Raw genomic sequence first — 24,797 nt, 5'->3', positions numbered from 1 at the left:
TCCACATTATGCCAAATTGACACACGGTATAGACCATGTGTCAAAAGGAGGAGTGTTGAGTGAAACAAATAGGTACTGGTTCACAAAGGGGTTTTCCATTTATGCCCCCAAATTTTGTCAATATTGTGTAATATGTGCCAAATTTAAAGTAGGAAGAGGGCAACAGATGCCTATGAGTGCACATTCACCACCTGAAAAGCCATTTGACCACCTTCAAATGGAATTTATTGAACTGAGGCAAAGAGTATTGCCTGGTGATTGTAGACATGTTCTCCACTAGAAAGGCAGATGCGAGTGCAGTGGTAAAAATTCTAATGTGAGAAATAATACCCAGATGGGGCATTCCAGGAAAAATTAGCAGTGATAATGGAACCCACTTTGTGAATCAATCCCTACGACACAGGTCATTATTAGGGAATTGAAATGATAACACACTTTGCCTACCACCCCAAGAGTGGGGGAGCAGTGGAAAGGGAAAATGACACACTAAAAAACAAATTGGTCAAATGTTCAGTGGAGACTGGACTAAACTGGGTTCAAGCATTACCATTGGTGCTAATGCAGATGCGGGCAAGGCTCAGAAAATGAAATGGCCTAAGCCCCTTTGAATTTTTGTTTGGCAGACCCTTTATCATGGGAATTGGACCACAAAAAAGGCAGTTGCATGATATTGACCAGGGTGAGGATGAAATATTGCATTATTGTGCAAACCTCTCTGCTGTGCTTTGTGATATTCATAGACATGTGAAAGCAGTGCTCCCCAGGGAGGTGAAAGGGAAATTGCATGATCTGGAGCCTAGAGACTGGGTGGTGGTAATGGATCACAGGCGAAAGAACTGGAAGTCACCAAGGTGGTTAGGACCGTTCCAAGTTCTGCTGACAACCGTAGTGAAGGTCACTGAGAGAGCCACGTGGATACATGCAAGCCATTGTAAAAAGATTCCAGAATTAGAGGACAGCCCGTCAAAAGGTGTGCGTCAACCCTCGGCTAGAAACCAAAGGGGATCCCTTCACCACTCTGTGGCACAGTCTGGGAAGGAGGGGGCATGTACTTTCAGTGGCATGAATCCTGGCCCCAGTGAAGAAATCAACAACGTCCTGAGCATAGGAAGGGCACTCAGCGGAAGCAGCGAGTTAAGATGACACACCTCAAGCACCAGACCGGTGGCCTGAGGACAATCATGGGTGTCTTGACAGTAATTATATTGACCCTTATCATGGCAACAATGATTTATGATTACACTGGCCTCCAGTTCAGGGACGAATGAGAAATGGCACTGCTGGCAGATGGACTACGTAAAAACCTCTTTTGGCAGTAGATGAACTATACAGCACATAGCTTGACCAAAAAAGACTTTTTCATATGCCATAATCCCTGGTATATACCAGTCAATTCCACATGAAGCAGGCCGTGACAAGAGTATCCTTGAATGCACCCTATGGGCATCACATATAAACATCTCTGTCAAATGGATGACCAGTGATGGCTCCTGCCCCTTACTAAAAGATACTGATGGATACTGATGGCATAAATGTTAAATTCAACATCTGCATGTGCAACCCCAATGGCACCCAATGGGTGGGCAATCTGAGATGTGGGGAAAAAGTCACAGGTCAGACATCTGTAGGAGGCTGTCACAGGTCACTCAATCACTCATGCAACACATCTCCAGATCTGAGCGATGGAACGAAACTTGTTGCTGATATATTTTGGTATTGTGGAAACAGAAGAATCCTCTAGGTCCTCCCAAAGAACTGGAAAGGATGTTGTGCCCTAATAAGACACACAGTAATCTTATTAGAACACGGGAAACCAAGACAGAAGAGAGTAGCAGGCTCTTTTGACACAAGCGGAGGTGTAACAATTAACTTGGCAGGAATACCAGTGAGCATCCTGCCAGAATTCAGACCCATGTCAGAGAATGCATGGGCACAGTTTAAGAAGAATGCAGACTGGATTTCTTACACCTGGTACAACCAACAACAATAATTGGTCTCCTCTGTGTTAAACAGACTATTGCATCGATCTCAAAGCACTGCTAATTAAGAACCACCATAACAACATACAATTGCGTTAGGGATTCACATCGATCTCTAACCCTTGCCGCTCAATTACAACTATAACAACAAACAAATGCATAAGAGGGATTCACATTGATCTCAAACCCTCGCCACTCAGAAACAACCAACAACAAACAATTGCGGTAAGTCATGGCATCTGCTCATGTTATTGCTTCCTATATTGCATGCCACATGTTTACTATAGCTTTTTCCATCAGCAGTGAGGGATTCACATGTGATAAATGTAAGGAATTAGTCAGGCTGATGGAGAAGGTTAATGAGTTAGAGACACGCATCCGAACGCTAGTGGAGGTCAGTGAGAAAGAGAAGCCAGTAGATACTGTTTCGGATGCATACAGTACAGCGAGCAAGCCACACACTTGTTTCTGGCTGTAGAGCCCCTGCAGCAGGGCGTTTGGGTGATGTCTCGGCAGCATAATCGCTCAGCAAAGCGACACCACTCTCCTGTTCCTGTTAGGGTTTCCAATCGATTCTCCCCACAGTGAAGAACCCATTGTTCACTGAATCATGTTGAAAAAGCCCTTGTTATTGGTGACTCTATTGTAAGGAACGTGGAAATAGAGACTCTAGCCACCATTGTTAAATGCATTTCGGGGGCTCAGGCATCTGACATCAAACCAAATTTACAAGTGCTGGCTAATGCTAAATTTAGATTTTCTAAAATTGTTATTCATGTCAACACTAACAATGTCCGGCTTCGCCAGTCGGAGATCACTAAAGATAATGTTAAAGAGGTGTGTGAACTTGCAAAAACGATGTCAGACATTGTAATATGCTCTGGCCCCCTCCCAGTCATTGTGGTGACGAGGTTTATAGTAGATTAGTGTCACTGAATGGCTGGATGTCTGAGTGGTGTCCGGAGAATAGCACAGGATTTATAGACAATTGGAAGAGTTTTTGGGGTAGACCTGACCTGCTAAAGAGAGACAGACTCTATCCCTCCAGGGAAGGTGCCGCTCTCGTCTCTAGTAATTTGGCACATAGTATTAACAGTGATAGTATTTCACTAACTGGGGCCCAGGTCAGGAAGCAGGAAAACTGGTTAATCCGAACATCTGCTAGCTGCCTTGAGACATCACACAGGTCACATAAACTACAACACATAGAGACTGTATCACCTAGATATTATACAGAGACTGTGTCTGTTCCCCGAACTACCAAACACATTCCCCCTCACTAAATCATCTAGAAAAATAATTTGATTAAGGTCAAAATTGAAAAAAAACAAAACAAAACAATTGAAGATAAACATCATATAAAGGTAGGGCTATTAAACATTAGATCTCTTTCAACCAAAGCACTAATTGTAAATGAATCTACTCCCTCAGGTTATTGTTATAAACATGAGCCTCGTCTGAAGGGTCGAGGTGGAGGTGTTGCTATAATTTACAGTGACGTTTTTGGTGTTACTCTGAGGACAGGATACAAGTTTAAGTCTTTTGACCTAATAATGCTAAATGTGACACCATCAGATATAAATAAAAAATCTCAATCGTCTTTTGCCATTGCTACAGTATATAAGTCACATGCCTTATTCTGATTTCCTTAGTGAATTTGCAAATTTTATATCAGATCTAGTAGTTACTGTAGATAGAGCTTTAATTGTTGGTGACTTCAACTTTCACATAGATAATGAAAATTAGACATTGGGATTAGCATTTATCGATATTCTCTACTCGCTTGGAGTCAGACAAAATGTGACAGGACCAACGCATTGCTATAATCATATGCTAGATTTAATACTGTCATATGAAGTTGATGTTGATACTATAGAAATTCTACCACAGAGCGATGACATCTTAGATCATTACCTCATCTCTTGTATGCTGCGATCAGCTAATGTTACTCAATCTACACCACACTATCTTTCAGGTTGAACTACTCTTTCAACCACTAAAGATAGCTTCACTAATAATCTTCCAGATCTATCTCATGCACTCAGTAAGCCCCAAAGTCTGAAATAACAGAAAATATAAATACAGTCTTCTCTAACACTCTTGGTAGGGTGCCACCCCTCGATTAAAGAAAATTAAAGAAAAAAGCCCACACCATGGTACAATGATCAAACACATGCTCTCAAGAGAGCAGCTCGGAAAATGGAGCACAAGTGGAAGAACACAAAATTAGAGGTATTTCGCGGTGCATGGAAGGACAGTGTCTGTAGCTACAGACAGGCACTTAAAGCTGCCAGGTCAGCATATTTTAGCAAACTCAGAGAAAATAACCACAACAATCCTAGGTGTTTATTCAGTACTGTAGCTAAATTGGTTAGGAATAAAGCCTCAACTGAACTAGGTATTCCGTCGCAGCATAATAGTAATGACTTCATAAATGTCTTTACTGATAAAATTGAAATAATCAGAAATACATTTGGAATTATGCAATCATCTGTCACAGTACCTCAGAAAAGAGTGTCTCATAATTTTCCTCATGTGCAACTTCAATCCTTTGCTGTCATAGGTCATGAAGAGCTAATAAAACTTATCGAAACATCAAAAGCCACAACATGTATGTTAGATCCAATACCAACTAAGCTCTTAAAAGAGGTATTCCCTGTAACCTCAGAACCTCTTCTTAATATTATTAACGCCTCGCTATCCTTAGGACATGTCCCAAGAAACTTTAAAATGGCAGTTATCAAACCACTTATTAAGAAGCCACAACTTGATCCTGGTGAATAGGCTAATTATAGACTGATTTCAAATCTCCCGTTTAAGTTGAAAATACTAGAAAATGTAGTGTCCTCCCAACTGTGTTCATTTCTACATAGAAATAGTATATATGAACAATTTCAGTCAGGATTTAGGCCACATCACAGTACAGAGACCGCACTTATCAGAGTTACAAATGACTTGCTGTTATTATCTGATCGCGGCTGCATTTCTCTTCTAGTGCTTTTAGATCTTAGTGCTGCCTTCGACACAATAGATCACAACGTTCTCTTGAATAGGCAAGAGAATTATGTTGGTATTTGTGGACTTACATTAGCATGGTTTAGGTTCTATTTAGCAGACCGCTATCACTTTGTCTATGTAAACGAGGAATTGTCAAATTAAACAAAAGTTAAGTATAGAGTACCACAGGAATCAGTTTTAGGGCCTCTGCTTTTCTCCTTATATATGCTTCCCCTGGGAGATATTATCAGAAATCATGGAATAAGTTTCCACTGTTATGCCGACAATACCCAACTTTATATTTTTTTTAAACCCCATGAAATGTCACAATTCTCCAAATTAGCACAGTGTATCAATGAAATTAAAGATTGGATGGCCAGACATTTCCTTCTACTCAATTCCAACAAAACAGAGGTACTAATTATTGGACCGAAAACCTCTAAAAATAAGCAGCTAAAATATTATTTGACTCGCGATGGATGTAGACATTGTCTACATCCATGGGGTGAAGACATTGTCTTCAACAGCAAAGAACTTAGGCTATATTTGATACCAATCTGTCCTATGAAAATCAAATTACCAATATTTGTAGAACAGCATTCTTCCACCTAAGAAATATTGCTAAATTACGACTAAATTACATGCTCTCTGTTGTTGATGCCGATAAACTAATTCATGCGTTCATGACCTCAAGACTAGATTATTGTAATGCATTACTGAGAGTATGTCCAGCAAGTTCAATAAATAAACTTCAATTGGTTCAAAATGCAGCAGCCAAAGTGCTGACTAGAACCAAGAAATATGATCATATTAGCCCCATTTTATTGTCGTTACAATGGCTACCTGTTAAATTTCATATTAATTTTAAAATTCTGTTAAAATGAAAGTTTTAAAATAAGTAGTTTAAAAAAATTACAACTACGTACAAAGCTTTGAACAGTACTTAAGTGACCTTCTACCACGCTACATTTCATCACGTTCATTACAATCGCAAAATTCTGGCCTATTAATAGTTCCTAGAAAATCAAAATCCACAAAAGGAGGTAGATCCTTTTCATATTTGGCTCCTAAACTATGGAATAGTCTTCCTAACACTGTTCGAGATGTAGACACATTCACTCAGTTTAAGTCTAGACTAAAGACTTATCTATTTAGCCAGGCATACACCTAATTTATCCATCAATTCACAATTAGGCTGCTTTAGTTAAGTCTGTCGGAACCAGAAACACTGATTATGATCTATAAATCTGAAAAAAATGTAATAGTATCTATGCTAATATTATTCTATTTGTAAGTCTTTTAACATTTACACAGACAGTGGATATGCATTCGGGGTGGTGCAGAATTTTGGGGCCATTTGGAAGCAAAGAGGCTTCCTTACATCTACAGGCAGACTCCTATCCCGAGGTCACCAGAGCCGGCCAGATCCAGCTCCATTCCTGCTTCGTGTCTGTATGAGTGATGATGACTAAAAGCAGCCAGTTCCAGCCAGACATCACTTCAGTCTATTACGATGGACTTCAGAGGATGAACTGATGCCAACTCCAACTATAAGACATGGGATACATCATATGCTACTGCCTGAACCTTGGACCTAGGATGGACCTCACCAAAATTACCAGCCGGTTGAACTGCAAAGCACCTCACTGAACCCCTTGGTCTAATGATGGACTACACTCTTGAAATGGAATACATAGACTATCAATAAATTGCCAACAAAAGTCTTCATCAGCCAACTAACAAAGGACAATGCATCTATATGAACCAATGCAGTTAATCCAGGATGGACTTCAAAGACATTAGTCATTAATCTTACAGTTCTTACAAAATCTTTGTTTAAACACTGGTCCTTAACACTTACTTAGTTTAATAAGTTTAAACCATAACTTGCACTATACATAATTAAGTAATATTGGCATTATATTCATGATGTTAGCCAGAAGGAACTGGCCCCACAGTGAGCCTGGTTTCTCCCAGGTTATTTTTCTCCATTAACCAACATCTCATGGAGTTTTGTGTTCCTTGCCACAGTCGCCTTCGGTTTGCTCATTGGTTTTCTAAATAAAATTATTATTTAATTACTTATTTTTATGCACAATTCAGTCATATTTAATCAAACTACTCAATGATGACTCTAAGACTTTATAGATATTACAGTTTAATTTTCTGTTAATCCATTATTTTCTGCAAAGCTGCTTTGAAATGATGTGTGTTGTGAAAGGCACTCTACAAATAAAAATGACTTGACTTGACTTATACTATTGCAGCTCTAGATGCCATAAATTGCAATTACACGCAACCTCATTAATGACAATGAAAAACAGGTTAATATTGAGACCATGCAAGCACCTGATGAAGGGGTCTGTACAGTAACTGGTGACCAGTGCTGCATGTACATACCCATGAACACTGGGCCTGATGGAAATGTGACAAACGTATTGGGGATGCTAAAAGAACTACGTGATGAACACGTGCAAAACACTGACCCTGGGCCAGATCCAGCCAGTTGGAGGGGACTGTGGTTACCCCAGAGGGAAACAAATTGTACTGTGTGCATCAGAAATGCAGGATGATGGAATCCAGCTGCATCCTAGGGCCCATATAGGCTGGAGAGTTTGGGGGTTTCATTGCTCATCACCTGAGAGTGAAGTCTCTATACGGTTTGAGTCTGCTTGCAAATATGTTCATTGAATACTTTCAGAAAGGCACCATGGTCTTTTGAATCTTTTATTACAGAATTTCCACCACAATTGTGTACAAGAGATTTGAATTAACTGCCTTATTCTCTGCTTTTGACATCAAACCGTAAAGAGATGTATTCACCGGTAAAGGTGTTCACATACCACGCAAAATTAGTGTAATGGGCAAAAATCTACCTGTGTTGATCGGTTTAGTCTTACGCCGTTTATGACCTTATAAGGGAATGCTGTTTATTGCGTTTACATGACCATGCGCATTGTCAGCCTATTAAGCATAATTGGTGTAAGACCGTGCATGTAAATGCACTCATTGTTTTATTACTGAAATATTGAAGGTTTGTGCATTTCCTGTTTTATGTAGTTTGAGATGTATAGAATCTGTTGATTAACTGTGAGAGTGAGACGAGTAATGAACATGTAGAAATCCACCTTATGGGGGCCTGGGTAGCTCAGCGAGTATTGACACTAACTACCACACCTGGAGTCACGAGTTCGAATCCAGGGTGTGCTGAGTGACTCCAGCCAGGTCTCCTAAGCAACCAAATTGGCCCAGTTGCTAGGGAGCATAGAGTCACATGGGGTAACTTCCTTGTAGTCGCTATAATGTGGTTCTCGCTCTTGGTTGGGCGCGTGGTGAGTTGTGGGTGGATGCCGCAGAGAATAGCGTGAAGCCTCCACACACACTATGTCTCTGCGGTAATGCGCTCAACAAGCCATGTGATAAGATGCATGGATTGATGGTCTCAGACACGGAGGCAACTGAGATTTGTCCTCAACCACCTGGATTGAGGTGAGTCACTACGCCACCACGAAGACTTAGAGCACATTGGGAATTGAGCATTCCAAATTGGGGAGAAAAAAATAAAATAATCTAGCTTATGAGTGTCATACATACAAATTGCCAAACCTAATAATTACCAACAGGCCTATTTTTTAAGTCTTGGAAATGAAGACTTTAATATGTTATGTACAAAAAATATGTGATAAATTGGAATGAAATATTTTAAGCAATTGACAGCCCTGATTGTAATGTTTTCAATTTATTTTTTTTATTTTTTTTTGTATAGCTGTATTTCAGTCACTTTGTGTTATCTCCACCACAGTAATATCTCCATTCCCCAGTAGATAAAAGGACCTACAAAGTTCTTAGCATCTTTTCAAATCAAATCAAAAATCGTCATGGTTACTGGTGTAACCTCCATTCCCTGATGGAGGGAACGAGACGTTGGTGTCGATGTAGTGACACTAGGGGTCACTCTTGGGAGCCCGAGACACCTCTGGTCTTTGATAAAAGGCCAATGAAAATTGGCGAGTGGTATTTGCATGCCACTCCCCCGAACATACGGGTATAAAAGGAGCTGGTATGCAACCACTCATTCAGGTTTTACGCTGAGGAGCCGATATAAGGTCCGGCCATTTCAGCGGGTAGTTCAGCGTTGTGGCAGGAGGGACCAACGTCTCGTTCCCTCCATCAGGGAACGGAGGTTACACCAGTAACCATGACGTTCCCTATCTGTCACTCACTCGACGTTGGTGTCGATGTAGTGACACTAGGGGTCCCTATACAAAATGCCACAAGGCTGAACTGGGTTACGTGAACTGGCGGTGTGTGGTGGGCAGACTTGCTGTGTGCCTCATAGCCAGCACACCAGGTCGACACGTAACCTCCCCCAACACAGTTATGAGTGTCGAACGGCCCTTTTTGGGGACAAGTCGACTACCCAGAGATAGAGACAGGCTTAACCCAGTCATGGCCTCTTTCCCCTTCTCTTTTTCCACTCCCTAAAAAAGAAGGGGGATTATCCGACTGGGCCGCCAGGTCTAGTCAGGGGGTGTCCCTCCCAAGGGGAGGACACCGCGGAGACCACACCTCGCCCCAAGAGAGGGGGGATATTTAAGTGGAAGAATACATCACATGGTCTTTCCAACCATGTGGAGAGCCTTCAAGGTAGATCCTACCCAATGGGGGAGGAGTTACTACAACATGGAGACTGAGGGGCTCTGCCCAAGGAAGACGCAGTTTGCCAGTAGGGAAACGAACTAGCGGAAGATATAGATCGCATGGGGTTAGCCTTACAGGGAACCGCCACATGCGGAGCACCTACCCCAGAACCGGGCTCTTAGTTAGCGCGTGTACTGGGCCGGCAGCGAATCTCTCCGAAAACTCGACTGCCACAGGGCTCGGAGGAAGTCAACCAGGAAACAACCTTTGTGAACACTACTGGGAATTAACAGCGCACGTCTTCAGCTCAAAAGGAGGTGGAAGGCGCTATGTGCAAGCGATACACCCGGCCGGCTATCCCGGGCTTATCCGCTTGTGTTGCGTGCCACTACCTGGGACGAAACCGGTTCCACCCGGAGGTTGTAGAACCTTGCAAAGGTGTTGGGTGTTGCCCAGCCCGCTGCTCTGCAATGTCTGTTAGAGAGGCACCTCTGGCCAGGGCCCAAGAAGCCGCTACACCACGAGTAGAATGGGCTCGTAGCCCTACCGGGGGCGGCATGTTTTGGGCGAGACATGCCATAGTTATGGCGTCAATGAGCCAGTGGGCGATCCTCTGCTTGGACACAGCGCTTCCTTTCCGCTGTGCACCGAAGCAGACAAAGAGCTGCTCAGAGAGTCTAAAGCTCTGCGTGCGATCCAAATAGATGCGCAAAGCGCGCACCGGACACAGCAATGCCAGGGCTGGGTCTGCCTCCTCCTGGGGCAGCGCTTGCAGGTTCACCACCTGGTCTCTAAAAGGAGTGGTGGGAACCTTGGGCACATAGCCCAGTCGGGGGTCTCAGGATCACGTGAGAATAGCCCGGACCGAACTTCAGGCACGTTTCGCTGACAGAGAACGCTTGCAGGTCACCTACCCTCTTGATGGAAGTGAGCGCAGTCAGGAGGGCAGTCTTCAAGGAGAGTGCCTTAAGCCCGGCTGACTGCAAAACTCAAAGGGGGCTCTCTGTAGACCCTGAAAAACTACAGAGGTCCGATGAGGGAACAAGGCGTGGCCTGGAGGGATTCAGCCTCCTGGCGCCTCTTAGGAACCTGATGATCAGATCATGCTTCCCTAAGGACTCACCGTCGACTGCGTCATGGTGTGCTGCTATGGCAGCAACGTACACCTTCAAGGTGGAAGGGGACAGCCTCCTTTCCAACCTCTCTTGCAGGAAGGAAAGCACTGATCTGACTGCGCACCTCTGGGGGTCTTCCTGATGGGAAGAACACCACTTAGCGAACAGACACCACTTAAAGGCATACAGGCGCCTCGTAGAGGGAGCCCTAGCCTGAGTGAATGTGTCTGCCACTGCAGGTGGGAGATGGCTTAGGTCTTCCGCGTCCCGTCCAGGGGCCAGACATGGAGATTCCAGAGGTCTGGGCGCGGGTGCCGGATGGTGCCCCTTCCCTGAGAAAGAAGGGCCTTTCTCAGGGGAATTTGCCTGGGGGGAGCTGTCACGAGGAGCGTGAGGTCCGAGCACCACGTCTGGGCGGGCCAGTAGGGTGCTTACCAGGACGACCTTCTCCTCGTCCTCCCTGACCTTGCACAGGGTCTGTGCGAGCAGGCTCACTGGGGAAAACGCATATTTGCGAATGCCAGGGGACCAGCTGTGCCAGCGCGTCTATGCCGAGGAAGGCCTCGGTGAGGGCGTACCAGAGCGGGCAGTGGGAGGATTCTTGGGAGGCGAACAGGTGCACCTGTGCCTGACTGAATCGACTCCAAATCAGATGGACCACCTGAAGGTGGAGTCTCCACTCTCCCTTGAGGGTAACCTGTTGTTACGGCGCGTCCGCCGAAGTGTTGAGGTTGCCCGGGATGTGAGTGGCTTGCAGCGACTTGGTGCTGCTAACTCCGTTGGAGGAGACGGCGGGCGAGTTATGACATACAGCGGGAGCGCAGACCGCCTTGGCGGTTGACATATGCTACCGCTGCCGTGCTGTCTGTCCGAACTAGCACGTGCTTGCCCTGGATCAACGGCCGGAACCTCCGCAGGGCGAGCAGAATTGCCAGTAACTCGAGGCAGTTGATGTGCCAACGCAGCTGCGGACCCGTCTAGAGGCCGGCAGCTGCGTGCCCGTTGCCAACAGCGCCCCAGCCCATTTTGGAGGCGTCTGTCGTGACCACGACGCGCCTGGAGACCAGTTCTAGCGGAACACCTGCTCGTGGAAACGAGAGGTCGGTCCAAGGGCTGAAAAGACGGTGACAGACCGACGTAATGGCCACGCGGTGTGTCCCGTGGCGCCATGCCCGTCTCGGGACTCGAGTCTGGAGCCAGTGCTGAAGCGGCCTCATATGCATCAACCCGAGCGGGGTGGCCACCGCCGAGGACGCCATATGCCCCAGGAGCCTCTGAAAATGTTTCAGTGGAACCGCTGTTTTCTGTTTGAACGCCTTCAAACAGGCCAGCACCGACTGGGCGCGCTCGTTCATAAGGTGCGCCGTCAAGGAGACTGAGTCCAACTCCAAACCGAGAAAAGAGATGCTCTGAACCGGGAGGAGCTTGCTCTTTTCCCAGCTGACCCGAAGCCCTAGTCGGCTGAGGTGTGAGAGCACCAGGTCCCTGTGTGCACATAACCCGTCTCGAGAGTGAGCTAGGATTAGCCAGTCGTCGAGATAGTTGAGAATGTGAATGCCCACCTCCCTTAACGGGGCAAGGGCAGCCTCTGCGATCTTCGTGAAGACGCGAGGAGACAGGGACAGGCCGAAAGGGAGGACTTGTACCGATACGCCTGACCCTCGAACGCAAACCGCAGGAAGGGTCTGTGTCGAGGAAGGATCGAGACGTGAAAGTACGCATCCTTCGGGTCTACCGCCGCGAACCAATCTTGATGCCGGACGCTCGCTAGAATGCGTCTTTGCGTCAGCATCTTGAACGGGAGTCTGTGTAAGGCCCGGTTCAGTACTCGCAGGTCCAAGATTGGCCGCAACCCACCGCCTTTTTTCGGTACAATGAAGTAGGGGCTGTAAAACCCCCTCTTCATCTCGGCTGGAGGGACAGGTTCTATCGCGTCCTTCCATAGGTGGGTAGCGATCTCCGCGCAAGGTAGCAGCGTTTCCATCTTTCACCAAGGTGAAGTGGACACCGCTGGACCTGGGCGGATGCCCAGCGAAGTGAATCGTGCAGCCGAGTCGGACGGTCCGGACCAGCCCTCGCGACGGACTGGAAAGCGCAAGCCATGCACCCGAGTTCCGCGCAAGGGGGACCAAAGGGACAACGTCATCTGATGTACCAGCGGGTGGGGCCTCGCGGCGGGGCGGAGCTTGAGGTGCCACACCCCATCGTGGCCGTGCTGAGTCCGAGGACATCGAAGCACTTACCTGGCTCCTTGTGACCACCCCCGGAACAGCCTGGGACGGGGGAGGAAGAGGCCTGTCCTCATGACCCGTGGAGACTGTCACATCGGGGGCGGATTTGTGCCACAGCTGGGCGCTCAGGGTGGGAGACCGCCGCTGGAGCGCCAACCTGCCAAATGGAGTGGTGGACGGTGGTCGTGATGCCAACCGTACACACCGAATATGTGACCCAGGGAACAAGGAAACCACTCTTGCGGAGCTCTTGAGTACTGCAGCCACTTGGGCATGCAGCGCAATTAAATGCAAAAGGTAACAAAAAGAAGATCTGCTTACCAGCTCCAGAGCAGCGGGTTTCGTTGTCCCTGGGTCGCCCGTCTCAGGGGCACTTCGAAGACCTCCGTGGGTTCTTCGGTGCCGGCTGTGAGACGGGTGGCGTCGGCTTCCTGCGGTGGGCTCCACGCCGGGGCCGGGCCGGAGGGGTGGGCTGCGGCGGAGCCGGTGCAGTCACCGCAGGGGGACGCCCTCGGCGATGAGTAGATGGGGGGATCTTGAGCCACACCGGGGCAGGACAAGCCGGCTAGCATCCATCTACTGCTCTACCATCGAGAACTGCTGGGCAAAGTCCTCGACAGTGTCGCCGAATAGGCCCGCCTGGAAAATGGGGGCAGCAAGGAATCGTGTCCTGTCGGCCTCACCCATCTCGACCAGGTTGAGCCAAAGGTGGCACTCCTGGACCACTAGTGTGGCCATCGTCCGCCCGGGAGACCGTGCCGTGGCCTCCGTCGCTCGGAGAGCGAGGTCGGTCGTCGAGCGCAGTTCCTGCATCAATCTTGGGGCGGAACTACCCTCGTGCAGTTCCTTTAGCGCCTTGGCAGACTTGCAGGAGAGCCATGGCGTGCAGGGCGGAGGCGGCTTGTCCAGCAGCGCCGTAGGCTTTGACCGTCAGAGACGACGTAAACCTACAGGCCTTGGACGGGGGCTTTGGGCACCCACGCCAGGTGGCGGCGCTCTGCGGGCATAGGTGCACCGCGAGCGCCTTTATCCACCGGGGGATTGCCGAATAACCCTTGGCCGCCCCACCATCGAGGGTAGTGAGTGCGGGGAAGCTGAAAAGATCGGGACCGGGCAGTAAAAGGTGCCTCCCGCGATCTTGTCAGCTCTTCATGCACTTCCGGGAAGAAAGGAACGGGGCGGGGCGTGGCTTTGAGCGGTGCCGCGAGCCCAGGAACCAATCACAGAGCCGCGAGGGTTCAGGGAAGAGCGGTGAAATCCACTCTAACCGACGCTCGCGGCTGTCCGGGAAAGCATGTCGTCATCTCCGCGTCAGCCTGTGACTGGGCGATCGACCCTGAAGGGAGGAGCCCAGCCGAGGCTTCCGACTGGACGAGCCCGCTCTCCGATGCTGCGCTCGAGAGTTCATCACTTTCGCGGGCTCCGAATAAGAGGTCGAACTCGCCGTGAGACGAGCCGGCGGACTCACCCGGAAGCCCGATCGGGGCAGACGAGCGTGCTGGGGAATGGGAGTTCCGCGGGGGGATACCCGGCGGAGGCGGTCCCATTGGGGTCCCCAAATCGACCCCAGTGCTAGCCGCGCTGGCCTCAAACCCGTGGGTAAAAGGACCGAGGCGGGAGCCTCTGGGGTGGCTCGCTTCCTTACGAAGGCGAGCCGCGACCGCAACGTTGCCATGGACACATTCTCGCAATGAGAATGTGACCATCCACGAACGCTGTCTCCGCGTGAGCAGTGCCCAGACACGAAAGACAGTGATCGTGACCGTTAGAAGGCGAGAGATAACGAGCACAACCAGGAATAACACACAATCGGAAAAGCATCTTTAAAAAGACGCGTCTTTAAAAAGACGTTCCGTGTGTGCGCTCTTTTAGAGAAATATATACTCTTTTAGAGGGGAAAAATGCTCTTTCAGAAAATATACTCTCTAGTTTTTCTGCCGAAGCGCCCAGGGGCGTTCTCTGCAGTGCACCAGTGCAGAGGAGGGAGAAGCCGCTGAAATGCGCCGTCAGATCCAGCAGGTGAATGAACAGTAGTATTCAGCTCAATGAGCATCGACCGTTCGGCTCCGAAGAGAAAATCTGAATGAGTGGTTGCATACCAGCTCCTTTTATACCCGTATGTTCGGGGGAGTGGCATGCAAATACCACTCGCCAATTTTCATTGGCCTTTTATCAAAGACCAGAGGTGTCTCGGGCTCCCAAGAGTGACCCCTAGTGTCACTACATCGACACCAACGTTGAGTGAGTGACAGATAGGGAACAGATCACTTTTATTGTCACACAACCATACGCACAAGTGCAACAGTGGGTGAATGTCTTGGGTGCAGTTCCGAGCAACATAGCAGTCATGACAGTGATGAGACATATACCAATTTACAATAAAAATCAGATTTACACAACACAATTTACATATCTAATATACACATAATTACACAACACAATAATAATATACAATGTACAGTATACAATACACACAATATAGAATACACATACACATAATATAGAATACACATACAATAAAATTAGTATATAAAGTGTATTTAAAATATACAGTAGGCTGTATTGTACTGTATTGACATTCAGGCTGTTGGTTGATAGTCAGTTGCCAGTGTGTTGTTAAGAGAGAATATAATTTATGACAGTCCAGTGTGAGATAATAAGATTAATAAAGTACTATGTATAGCTGATGGATATTGATCGTGAGAGATCAAGAGTTCAAAAGTCTGATTGCTTGTTGAAGAAGCTGTCATGAAGTCGGCTGGTGTGGGTCCTGATGCTGCGATACCGCCTGCCTGATGGTAGCAGTGAGAGCAGCCCATGGCTTGGGTGGCTGGAGTCTCTGATGATCCTCCGAGCTTTTTTCACACACCGCCTGGTATATATGTCCTGGAGGGAGGGAAGCTCACCTCCGATGATGCGTCTGGCAGTTTGCACCACCCTTTGCAGGGCTTTGCGGTTGTGCGTGGTGCTATTGCCATACCAGGAAGTGATGCAACCAGTCAGGATGCTCTCTACAGTGCTGGTGTAGAACCGTGTGAAGATGTGGTGGTTCATTCCAAACTTCCTCAGCCGTCTCAGGAGGAAGAAGCGCTGATGAGCCTTCTTCACAATGGCCTCAGTGTGGACGGACCATGTGAGTTCCTCTCTGATGTGGACACCGAGGAACTTGAAGCTGCTGACTCTCTCCACCGGTGTTCCATTGATGGTGATGGGGCTATGTTCTCTGTCTTTTCTCCTGAAGTCCACCACAAGCTCCTTGGTCTTGCGTGTCAGAGTGTGCACTGCCTCTCTGTAGGCTGTTTCATCATTGTCAGTGATCAGACCTACCACCGTTGTATCATCAGCAAACTTAATGATGGCACTGGAGCTGTGTGTTGCCACACAGTTGTAGGTGCTACTGGTTGTTTAAATCAGTTTTACTATCAGAAATAATCAATAATTGTTATTAATTATGGAATAATTAAATAACAATTAAATAATTATATAATAATTAAATATAATACTCATTAAATTCTATTCTCGGGGCACCACTCTTTGAAAAGAGAAAAATGATAGCAAGTTACTGATTGAGTCTCACAAAACAAAATCTACCCTGTAGGTTGAGTATCTTAATTGTTAATCAAAATAATCAAAAAGGGAAAAAACTAGTTAAATTATTGCTATACAAATCTAATAGTAATCTAGTTACAGTTAGTTTCTAACACCAATAAAATAACAGTACTCTGAGGTAACTTGGGAGTTCTTCACGTGGCAGAGGTTGGCTTCAACACAATATTCAAACAAAAACAAACAGGAGTACTTATTATAATATAACAAGATTTATTATAATCAAGCAGTAGTGAACACAGCCAATACTATCCGAATATAATCCAAAAATAAATCAAGGAAATCCTAAACTAACAGTGGAGCTATATGCTAGTGTGTGTGTGTGTGTGTGTGTGTGTGTGTGTGTCCAGATGTGGTAACAAAGGAATCAAAATGGAGGATCAGGTTCAAAATGGAGGGTTAGATCCAAAATGGAGCTAATACCACGTGAGGGTGGAAATGAGCGGACACACAAAGGAACTGACGAAACAGGCGGGAGAATTCGGTTCACCAGCCTGAGTGGAACACAAACCGCAGCGCTGCTCACTCAATGAATATCAGTGAGAGAGAGAAAATGAGAGCGAGAGAGAGAGGAAAAGTGCATGCAGTTTAATTAAGGGTAACTGCTCGTAACAGTGGGACTGAATTACTAGTTCAGATCACTCAACAAAACAAACGTAACCCCAAAAGAAAACTAAATACAAATCTCCCAACTCGAAACAGCGAGCAGAGTTTAACATACAAATATACTCAAAACATCAGCATTTAGAATCAAAAATATGATTTAGTTTCACAAGAAAAATCACAGTTTCTAAACTAAATCTGCCCAGATATCAAGCCTTACTTGGGAAATCCTGTGTGATTTCAGTAGGGTTGTCTGTTGGAATTCCTGTTGCATTGAGCGGTCAGGAGAAACGGTCTTGGTGGTCCCTTGTTTTATTCTCTTCAGCGAAAAGATGCGTCTCTGCTTTATTCTTCGGATCCAGCGATGGAGAAGAATGCAGGAAGTAGTCAACGTTGAATGAAAAAGAGGGAGAAGGGAAACTGGTCACCTTTCCATTTTTCAAAATAAATTCACTGTTGCTTTACAGTGAAACTGAACCGGTTGTTATAAGTATATTATAAGACTTGAACAAAGCTAAGTTAATCTTACTCTACCGTGGCCAAATGGTGAGGTTAGAAAAACGTGGTCTCTTTGTTCTCAGTCCAAAACGGAGGGAATACTCCTTCAGTACATGCACAGTACAGATGTCCCTTAACAGCCAGGCAGAGCTTAGCACAGAGAGGCCGAACTTCATCTGTCCGTTGGTTTTATTGACAAGATGACGTCATCGGTCATAGGCCGCTTTCGACCAATGGCGTTTGAGACTGGGTCCATGGGCGGGACTTCGCATCCAGTTGTGAATTTGTGAAGGATCCTGGGAAACTGAGTTCAATGTCTCTCCTTTGATTGTAGAACAAAGGGCCATGTGGTCTCTGCTGCCATTTTGAGTGGGCCAAGGCCCTACACAGTCATGTGTGTACAAGGAATACAAGAGTGGGCTGAGAACACAGCCCTGCGGGGCTCCAGTGTTGAGGGTCAGGGATGAGGAGATTTTGCTGCCCATTCTAACCACCTGCCGTCTGCTTGACTGGAAGTCCAGGATCCAGCTGCACAGCAAGCTGTTTAAGCCCAGAGCCCGGAGTTTCACATAAAGCTTGGAGGGCACTATGGTGTTGAATGCTGAGCTGTAGTCTACAAACAGCATTCTCACATAAGTGTTCCTTTTTTCCAGGTGGGAGAGAGCAGTGTGTAGTGTAGATACAATGGCATCATCAGTGGAGCGGTTGTTGCGGTAAGCAAACTGCAATGGGTCCAGTGAGGCAGGCAGCACAGAGCAGATATAATCTCTGATTAGCCTCTCAAAGCATTTGCTGATGATGGGGGTCAGAGCAACAGGACGCCAGTCATTTAAGCAAGTGATTTTGGATTGCTTTGGTACAGGCACAATGGTGGACGTTTTGAAGCATGTGGGGACTACAAACAGGGAGAGGGAAAGGTTGAAAATGTCCATAAAAACACCAGCCACCAGCACGCTCTTATGACACGGTTGGGGTAGATACGTATTGTTTTGGTCGGAACAATGTCCTCTACGCACTTTCTGATGAAACACGTTACGCTATCTGCGTAAACCTTGATGTCGTCATCAGAGGCGGACCGGAACATCTCCCAGTCCGTGTGATCAAAACAGTCTTGTAGCATAGAATCTGATTGGTCCGACCAGCACTGGATCATTCTGAGGGTGGGTGCTTCCTGTTTCAGTTTCTGCCTGTAAGCGGGCAGAAGGAGAACGGAAGAGTGGTCTGATTTGCCAAATGGTGGGTGGGGACGGGATCTGTTGCCATCCCGGAAGGGAGAGTAGCAATGGTCCAAAACCCAGTCCCCTCGTGTGTTGAAACTGATATGTTGGTGGTATTTTGGTGCGATTGATTTGAAATTGGCTTTGTTAAAGTCCCCGGTCACAATGAACGTGGCCTCAGGGTGTGCGGTTTCCTGCTCACTTATACTCCCATACAGTTCCTTGAGTGCCCGGTCTGTGTCGGCTTGTGGGGGGATGTACACAGCAGTGATAATGACCGCTGTGAATTCCCTCTGTAGCCAGAATGGTCAACACAGAAGCATGAGAAATTCCAGATCAGGAGAGCAGAAAGACTTGATAGAATGTACATTCCTCTGATCACACCAGGATTTGTTGATCATAAAACATACACCACTACCTCTGCTTTTACCTGAGAGGTCTTTCGCTCTGTCCGCTCGGTGCATGGGGAACCCCGCGGGTTCGATGGCTGAGTCTGGAATCTCCGCAGACATCCAAGTTTCTGTAAGGCAGATAATGCAGCAGTCCCTCCTCTCTCATTGGAAAGAGATCCGCGCTCTCAACTCGCAGAGCTTGTTGTCGAGAGATTGAAAATTTGCCAGTAGAATACTGGGTAGCGGGGGTCGATTTGCGCGACGTCTTACTCTGATGAGAATGCCAGCTCTATTTCCCCTTTTCCTTCTGCGTTTCCGTGGCCAGGCAGCCCAGCAAGGGCTCCGCTGGCGTGTTTGTAAATAGCTGGTCGGCATTGAGGAATTGAAGTCCGGTTTTCGGTGTGCAATTGCAGAACCAATGTCCAAAAGTGTTCGTCTATCATATACAATAAGCAGACAACATCCAAGACAAAAAACATAAGAACTGTAAACAAAACAAACAAAAAACTGCAATGTTGTGTCAGAGCTCGCAACACAGCAGCCATACTCGGTGCCATCTTGAGTGTGCTTTCAAGTAAAATTTTAAGCTTTTGAAAACAACAGTATCCACACAGCATCTTTTTACCATATTTGGCAGGATCATTTTGAACTGTGATCTGCATGGACCCTGTGACTGGTGCACATGGCTATATTTTAACTTTTGGACCTGATTAAATGTTTATTCATTTGGTAGTGTGTACAAACAGGATCTCAAAGGATTTTTCTCTGATGGATTGTGACTGAATTTGCAGCATTTTTTGTTTGGCACTGGCCCACCAATAATCATTAATAATGTAATTATGCAACTAGTGTCAGTGATAGTGGTAACAAATGGTAACTTATGCTGTAAGCATGCAAATGCAAGGCTAAAGACAACAATGATGCAATATATAAATGTGTATTCTGTAATTAACACAATAAGAAAAATAGAACTTTATGTTCACAGAGTGATCAGATAAACAAAAACAAAATGAATATTTATTACAACAAATTGTTGCAAATATGTCTCTTTAAATACAGCTTGTCATAAGTAAATGATCAGGATACCTATGCGTAGTCGAGGTTGACTGTATATTATCTTGCATACCAAATAAATAATAAAAAAGGACATTAAATATTGATTAAAATTATTTTATTACATGAGAAAAAAGAAAGCATGAAACTAAGAATATATAACTGACTGTTGTCCCTGGCAAAGGTTTTTCTGTGTAACTGTACAATGGCAATTAATTACATACAAACATTTGACTGCAGCATGCCACTATTGACTAATCATAATTAAATATTCCAGAGAGTTGTGTATAAACACCTATAAAGATTAATTGTGCTGCAATGTTGTTGTTGTTGTTGTTGTTGTTTTCATAGTAAATATTCCAGTTCACAGTTAGTATTGTAATGATTATAATATGCTATTGCTGGATATGTTTATGAAGTCTTAATGTTATTATGCAAATACAAATTCCTTTGTAACATTGAGCATGATTCTTTGAGTCATTTCATTTCACACAATTTATTTTGGAAAATGATTTTATATGTTATCATGTGCTTTGAAACTAATGTTTAGTGTGCTGGATTATATATATATATATATATATTTTATATTTAACTGTGGGCCTATTTATGCAATTATTTTAAGCACATAACTTTGAAGTGTATAGACACAGACATGTCTGTCTCAATGACAGCATGTAAATATACTTCTGTGCGGTGCAGGAATAGCTGTCAGTTGCACTCACTATACAAACAATGCAATTAATATATTAAATTATGATCTACTTGCCTTGATCTGAATATCTTCTGGTTTCCACTGTGGCCTGAGTTTTGTAAGAAGTTTTGTAATCCCAGGCCGAGGGGTGTGCTCATCAACACACACATCTAAATGTAATATTCCATCACTTTCCATTTTTTAATTTTTTTTTAACAGATTCACAGCACAGATGACCCTGTCCAGTTGAATAAAGACCTATGAAAGCTTTAGACAGGCCTTGTCAGTGTACTGACCTCAGTTGCCTATTGAGACAGTGTCAGGTGGACTCTTGGTGTTGACTCGCAGGACCCCTTTATGTGCCCAGTGACTCAGCAAAACTGTGGGATTATCAAAGTACAATGTTCTTTTGGGCATCTTCATTGCTTAGGTATTGCAGGGTTTACTGATTAACCCCTGGTTTCGAATAAAGAGCTTTATATCCAAAGAAAAATCTATCTATGTGTCTGACACAGCATGATGTCCAAGGAAAAGGGTTTATCTATGACATTTAAACCCATTCTAGTTTTAGGTTTCCAGTTGTCATTTTTCGTCATAATGTAGATAATTTAAATTAAAAGTTGACCCCAAAACTAAAATTATATCATAATTTACCCATTTGAATTTCTTTCCTCTGTTGAACATAAAAGAAAATTGATTTGTAATATTATATCAACCCCTCTTTGCAATACAATGGCCTTTTAAGCTTTAAAGGGGTAATGACATACTCTTTTTATTTTATTATCTTCCCTGAGGTCCACTTATATTGTTAGTAAAGTTTTTTTTTTTTTTAATTTTTTTTTTTTTGTGTTTTTTTTTTTTTTTTTTTGCACCAAACAGTCATACTTTAGTCATATATAATAATTTTCCACCCTGTCTCTGGCCCTCTGTCTAAAACGCTCGGTTTTAAGCTGCCTGGCCCTTTAAGACTTCAATGTAAATTCCCACTGTTGTGATTGGTTAACATCGTGCAGCCCTTCCAATATAGCCATTTTTGAAATGCAATCCAAAGAAAATGAGCAACACCACACAACATTATAAAACTACATTTCAGGATTAACACATAACCCACATCCAACACATCTACTGTCATCAATACCAAAAATGAATGCAACTCTGGATGGAAATAAATGTTGTGATGTTGCATAAGGTTGTCATAAAATCCAACAATGAATGCACACCGTAATCAAAGCTAAAGATGGCATTTCACCTGCATGTCTTAGATCCTGTGCTAACCAGCTGGCCCTCATCTTTACACTGATTTTCAATAGATCACTGGAGCAGTGTGAAGGTCCCTGCTGCTTCAAATGCTCAATCATCATTCCTGTCCCAAAGAAACCTGTTGACCGGACGTCTGTGGTCATGAAGTCATTTGAGAGACTGGTGTTGGCCCACCTGAAGGACATCACTGGACCTTTCTAGATCCCCTTCAATTTTCTTATTGAGCAAACAGGTCTGTGGATGATGCAGTCAACATGGGATTGCATCATATCCTGCAACATCTGGACAGACCTGGGACATATGCAAGGATCCTTTTTGTGGACTTCAGTTCAGCTTTCAACACCATCATCCCAGCTATTCTCCGGACTAAATTAACACCAACTCTCTGTTCCCACATCTATCTGTCAGTGGGTCACCAGCTTTCTGACGGACAGGCAGCACTTCACAGAAATTCACTTCAATTCAATTCACATTCACTGTACAATCAGCACTGGTGCCCCCCCAGGGATGTGTGCTCTCCCCACTACTCTTCTCCCTCTACACCAACGACTGCATCGCCAAGGACCCCTCTGTCAAGCTCCTAAAGTTTGCAGATGACACCACTGTCATAGGCCTCATCCGAGATGACGATGAGTCTGCATACAGAAGGTAGGTTAACATTCAGGGGTCAACGGACACGCTGGCGTGTCCTGCTGGATTTGTTCCTCATAACAGCGGAAACAACTTAAAATACTCCGTAATTTTTGGGCATACAGATAAGTGTAAGACATCATTAGAGACTATAAAGGGTCTACTTTTATTTGTGTACACTCACAATAACAACAAAACCTTGTGCTTTTGTAAAATAAAGAAAATAAACAGGGTGTGCTTTCAGCCATCACAAAAATGAACTGAAACTCAGCGAATACTTATCACACAAACATGAAACATATGTCTAAAGAAAGCTTAAAATGTCTACTTTTAAATAAAACAATTTAAATTTAAAACAAATATTCTCCTGCAATGTAATCTGTATGAAACAAAGTGATGTACAGTTTCTCCTGGCTCAGCTAATTATCACTAATGTGATCCCACCCACCAGCAGAGCGCGCTATTCATACGGTAATGTGCTGAGGCATTCAATGCAAATGGTAAACGCCCCCAGCAGTGCCTTAAAAAGCATCAAGTTAATTAACTTAATTGTGCGTTTGGAAGATGGCACACTACACAGGTGAGGAAGCTCCTGGATAGTGACGAAGAGTTCACATTTTCCTCAGAAGAAGAGCGGGAATCCGACGATGAACGTTTGAAGAGCGACAATTTCGGATGAGTAAGTAATTTAGTTTTACTTACATATTAGTTGACATGCTATTTTATATAAACATGGACATATTTTACTAGTTGGACTATTTCTAGACTTGCCAGCCAGTATTCAGAGTATTGAAATTTGAAATATGTCCTAATAGGCAAGTTTTAGTTACATTTAAATGTTGTTTCGGCTAAAGCAGGTATTTAAATTGTATGCTTTATGATATAAATATGATATGTAATATGATATAAGAAAATTAGAATATTATTAGAAAATCAGCATATAAAAATTATTTCTGAATGATCATGTGACACTGAAGACTGCAGTAATGATGCTGAAAATTCAGCTTTGAACATAGGAATAAAGTGCATTTTACAATATATTCAAATAGAAAACAGTTATTTTAAGTTGTAAAAAATATTTCACAATATCACTGTTTTTGCTGTATTTTGGATCAAATAAATGCAGCAGTGGAGTCATTCAGGTTCCTAGGCACTACCATCTCACAGGACCTGAAGTGGGAGACCCACATTGACTCCACTGCGAAAAAGGCCCAGTAGAGGTTGTACTTCCTTTGCCAGTTGAGGAAGTTCAACCTGCCACAGGTGCTGCTGATACAGTTCTACTCAGCAGTCACTGAGTCTGTCCTCTGCACTCCTATAACTGTCTGGTTTGGTTCAGCTAGGAAATCGGATATCAGAAGACTACAAAGGACAGTTCGGACTGCTGAGAGGGTTATTGGTTGCCCCCTGCCCTCCCTTTAAGAACTATACACTTTCAGAGTGAGGAAAAAGGCTGGAAAAATCATTCTGGACCCCACTCACCCTGCCCACTACCTTTTTGAACCGTTGCCTTCTGGCCGATGCTTCAGAGCTCTGAGCACCAGAACCGTCAGGCACATGAACAGTTTTTTCCCCCAGGCTATCCATCTCATGAACAGTTAAAACGGCCCCATTGAGCAATAATTATGTGCAATACACAGTTTATTATTTTTATATTTATCTAACACATCCTACCTCTTCTGCCATTACATTCCCTTGCACTCTATATAACCGATTTGTTTTTAGATTTGCACTACGTATGTGTATGTGTGTATGTATGTATGTATGTGTGTGTCTGTGTGTGTATGTATATGTGTATATACAGGTGCATCTCAATAAATTAGAATGTCGTGGAAAAGTTCATTTATTTCAGTAATTCAACTCAAATTGTGAAACTCGTGTATT

General features: G+C 44.8%; 1 protein-coding gene across 5 annotated transcripts in view; it reads right to left on the bottom strand.

Moving 5' to 3' along the window:
* Positions 1 to 21,430, bottom strand: part of zgc:113516 (uncharacterized protein LOC541449 homolog) — a 243,835-nt gene extending 222,405 nt beyond the window's left edge. For 3 of the 5 annotated variants that reach the window (XR_007896303.1, XM_051689629.1, XM_051689630.1), the window contains exon 1: positions 21,099 to 21,430. Coding sequence is in view for 3 of the 5 variants with exons in the window: in XM_051689629.1 (XP_051545589.1) it covers positions 21,099 to 21,221 (123 nt within the window). In the remaining 2 variants the exon portion in view is untranslated. The remainder of the gene's footprint in view (positions 1 to 21,098) is intronic. The other 2 variants (XR_007896304.1, XM_051689631.1) reach the window with 2 other exon arrangements.
* Positions 21,431 to 24,797: the final 3,367 nt, after the last annotated feature.

This window comes from Myxocyprinus asiaticus, chromosome 46, assembly GCF_019703515.2.
Source record: "Myxocyprinus asiaticus isolate MX2 ecotype Aquarium Trade chromosome 46, UBuf_Myxa_2, whole genome shotgun sequence".
Classification (NCBI taxonomy): domain Eukaryota; kingdom Metazoa; phylum Chordata; class Actinopteri; order Cypriniformes; family Catostomidae; genus Myxocyprinus; species Myxocyprinus asiaticus.
Note: the sequence above shows the minus strand (reverse complement) of the source record. Positions and strands in the feature narration are given on the sequence as shown.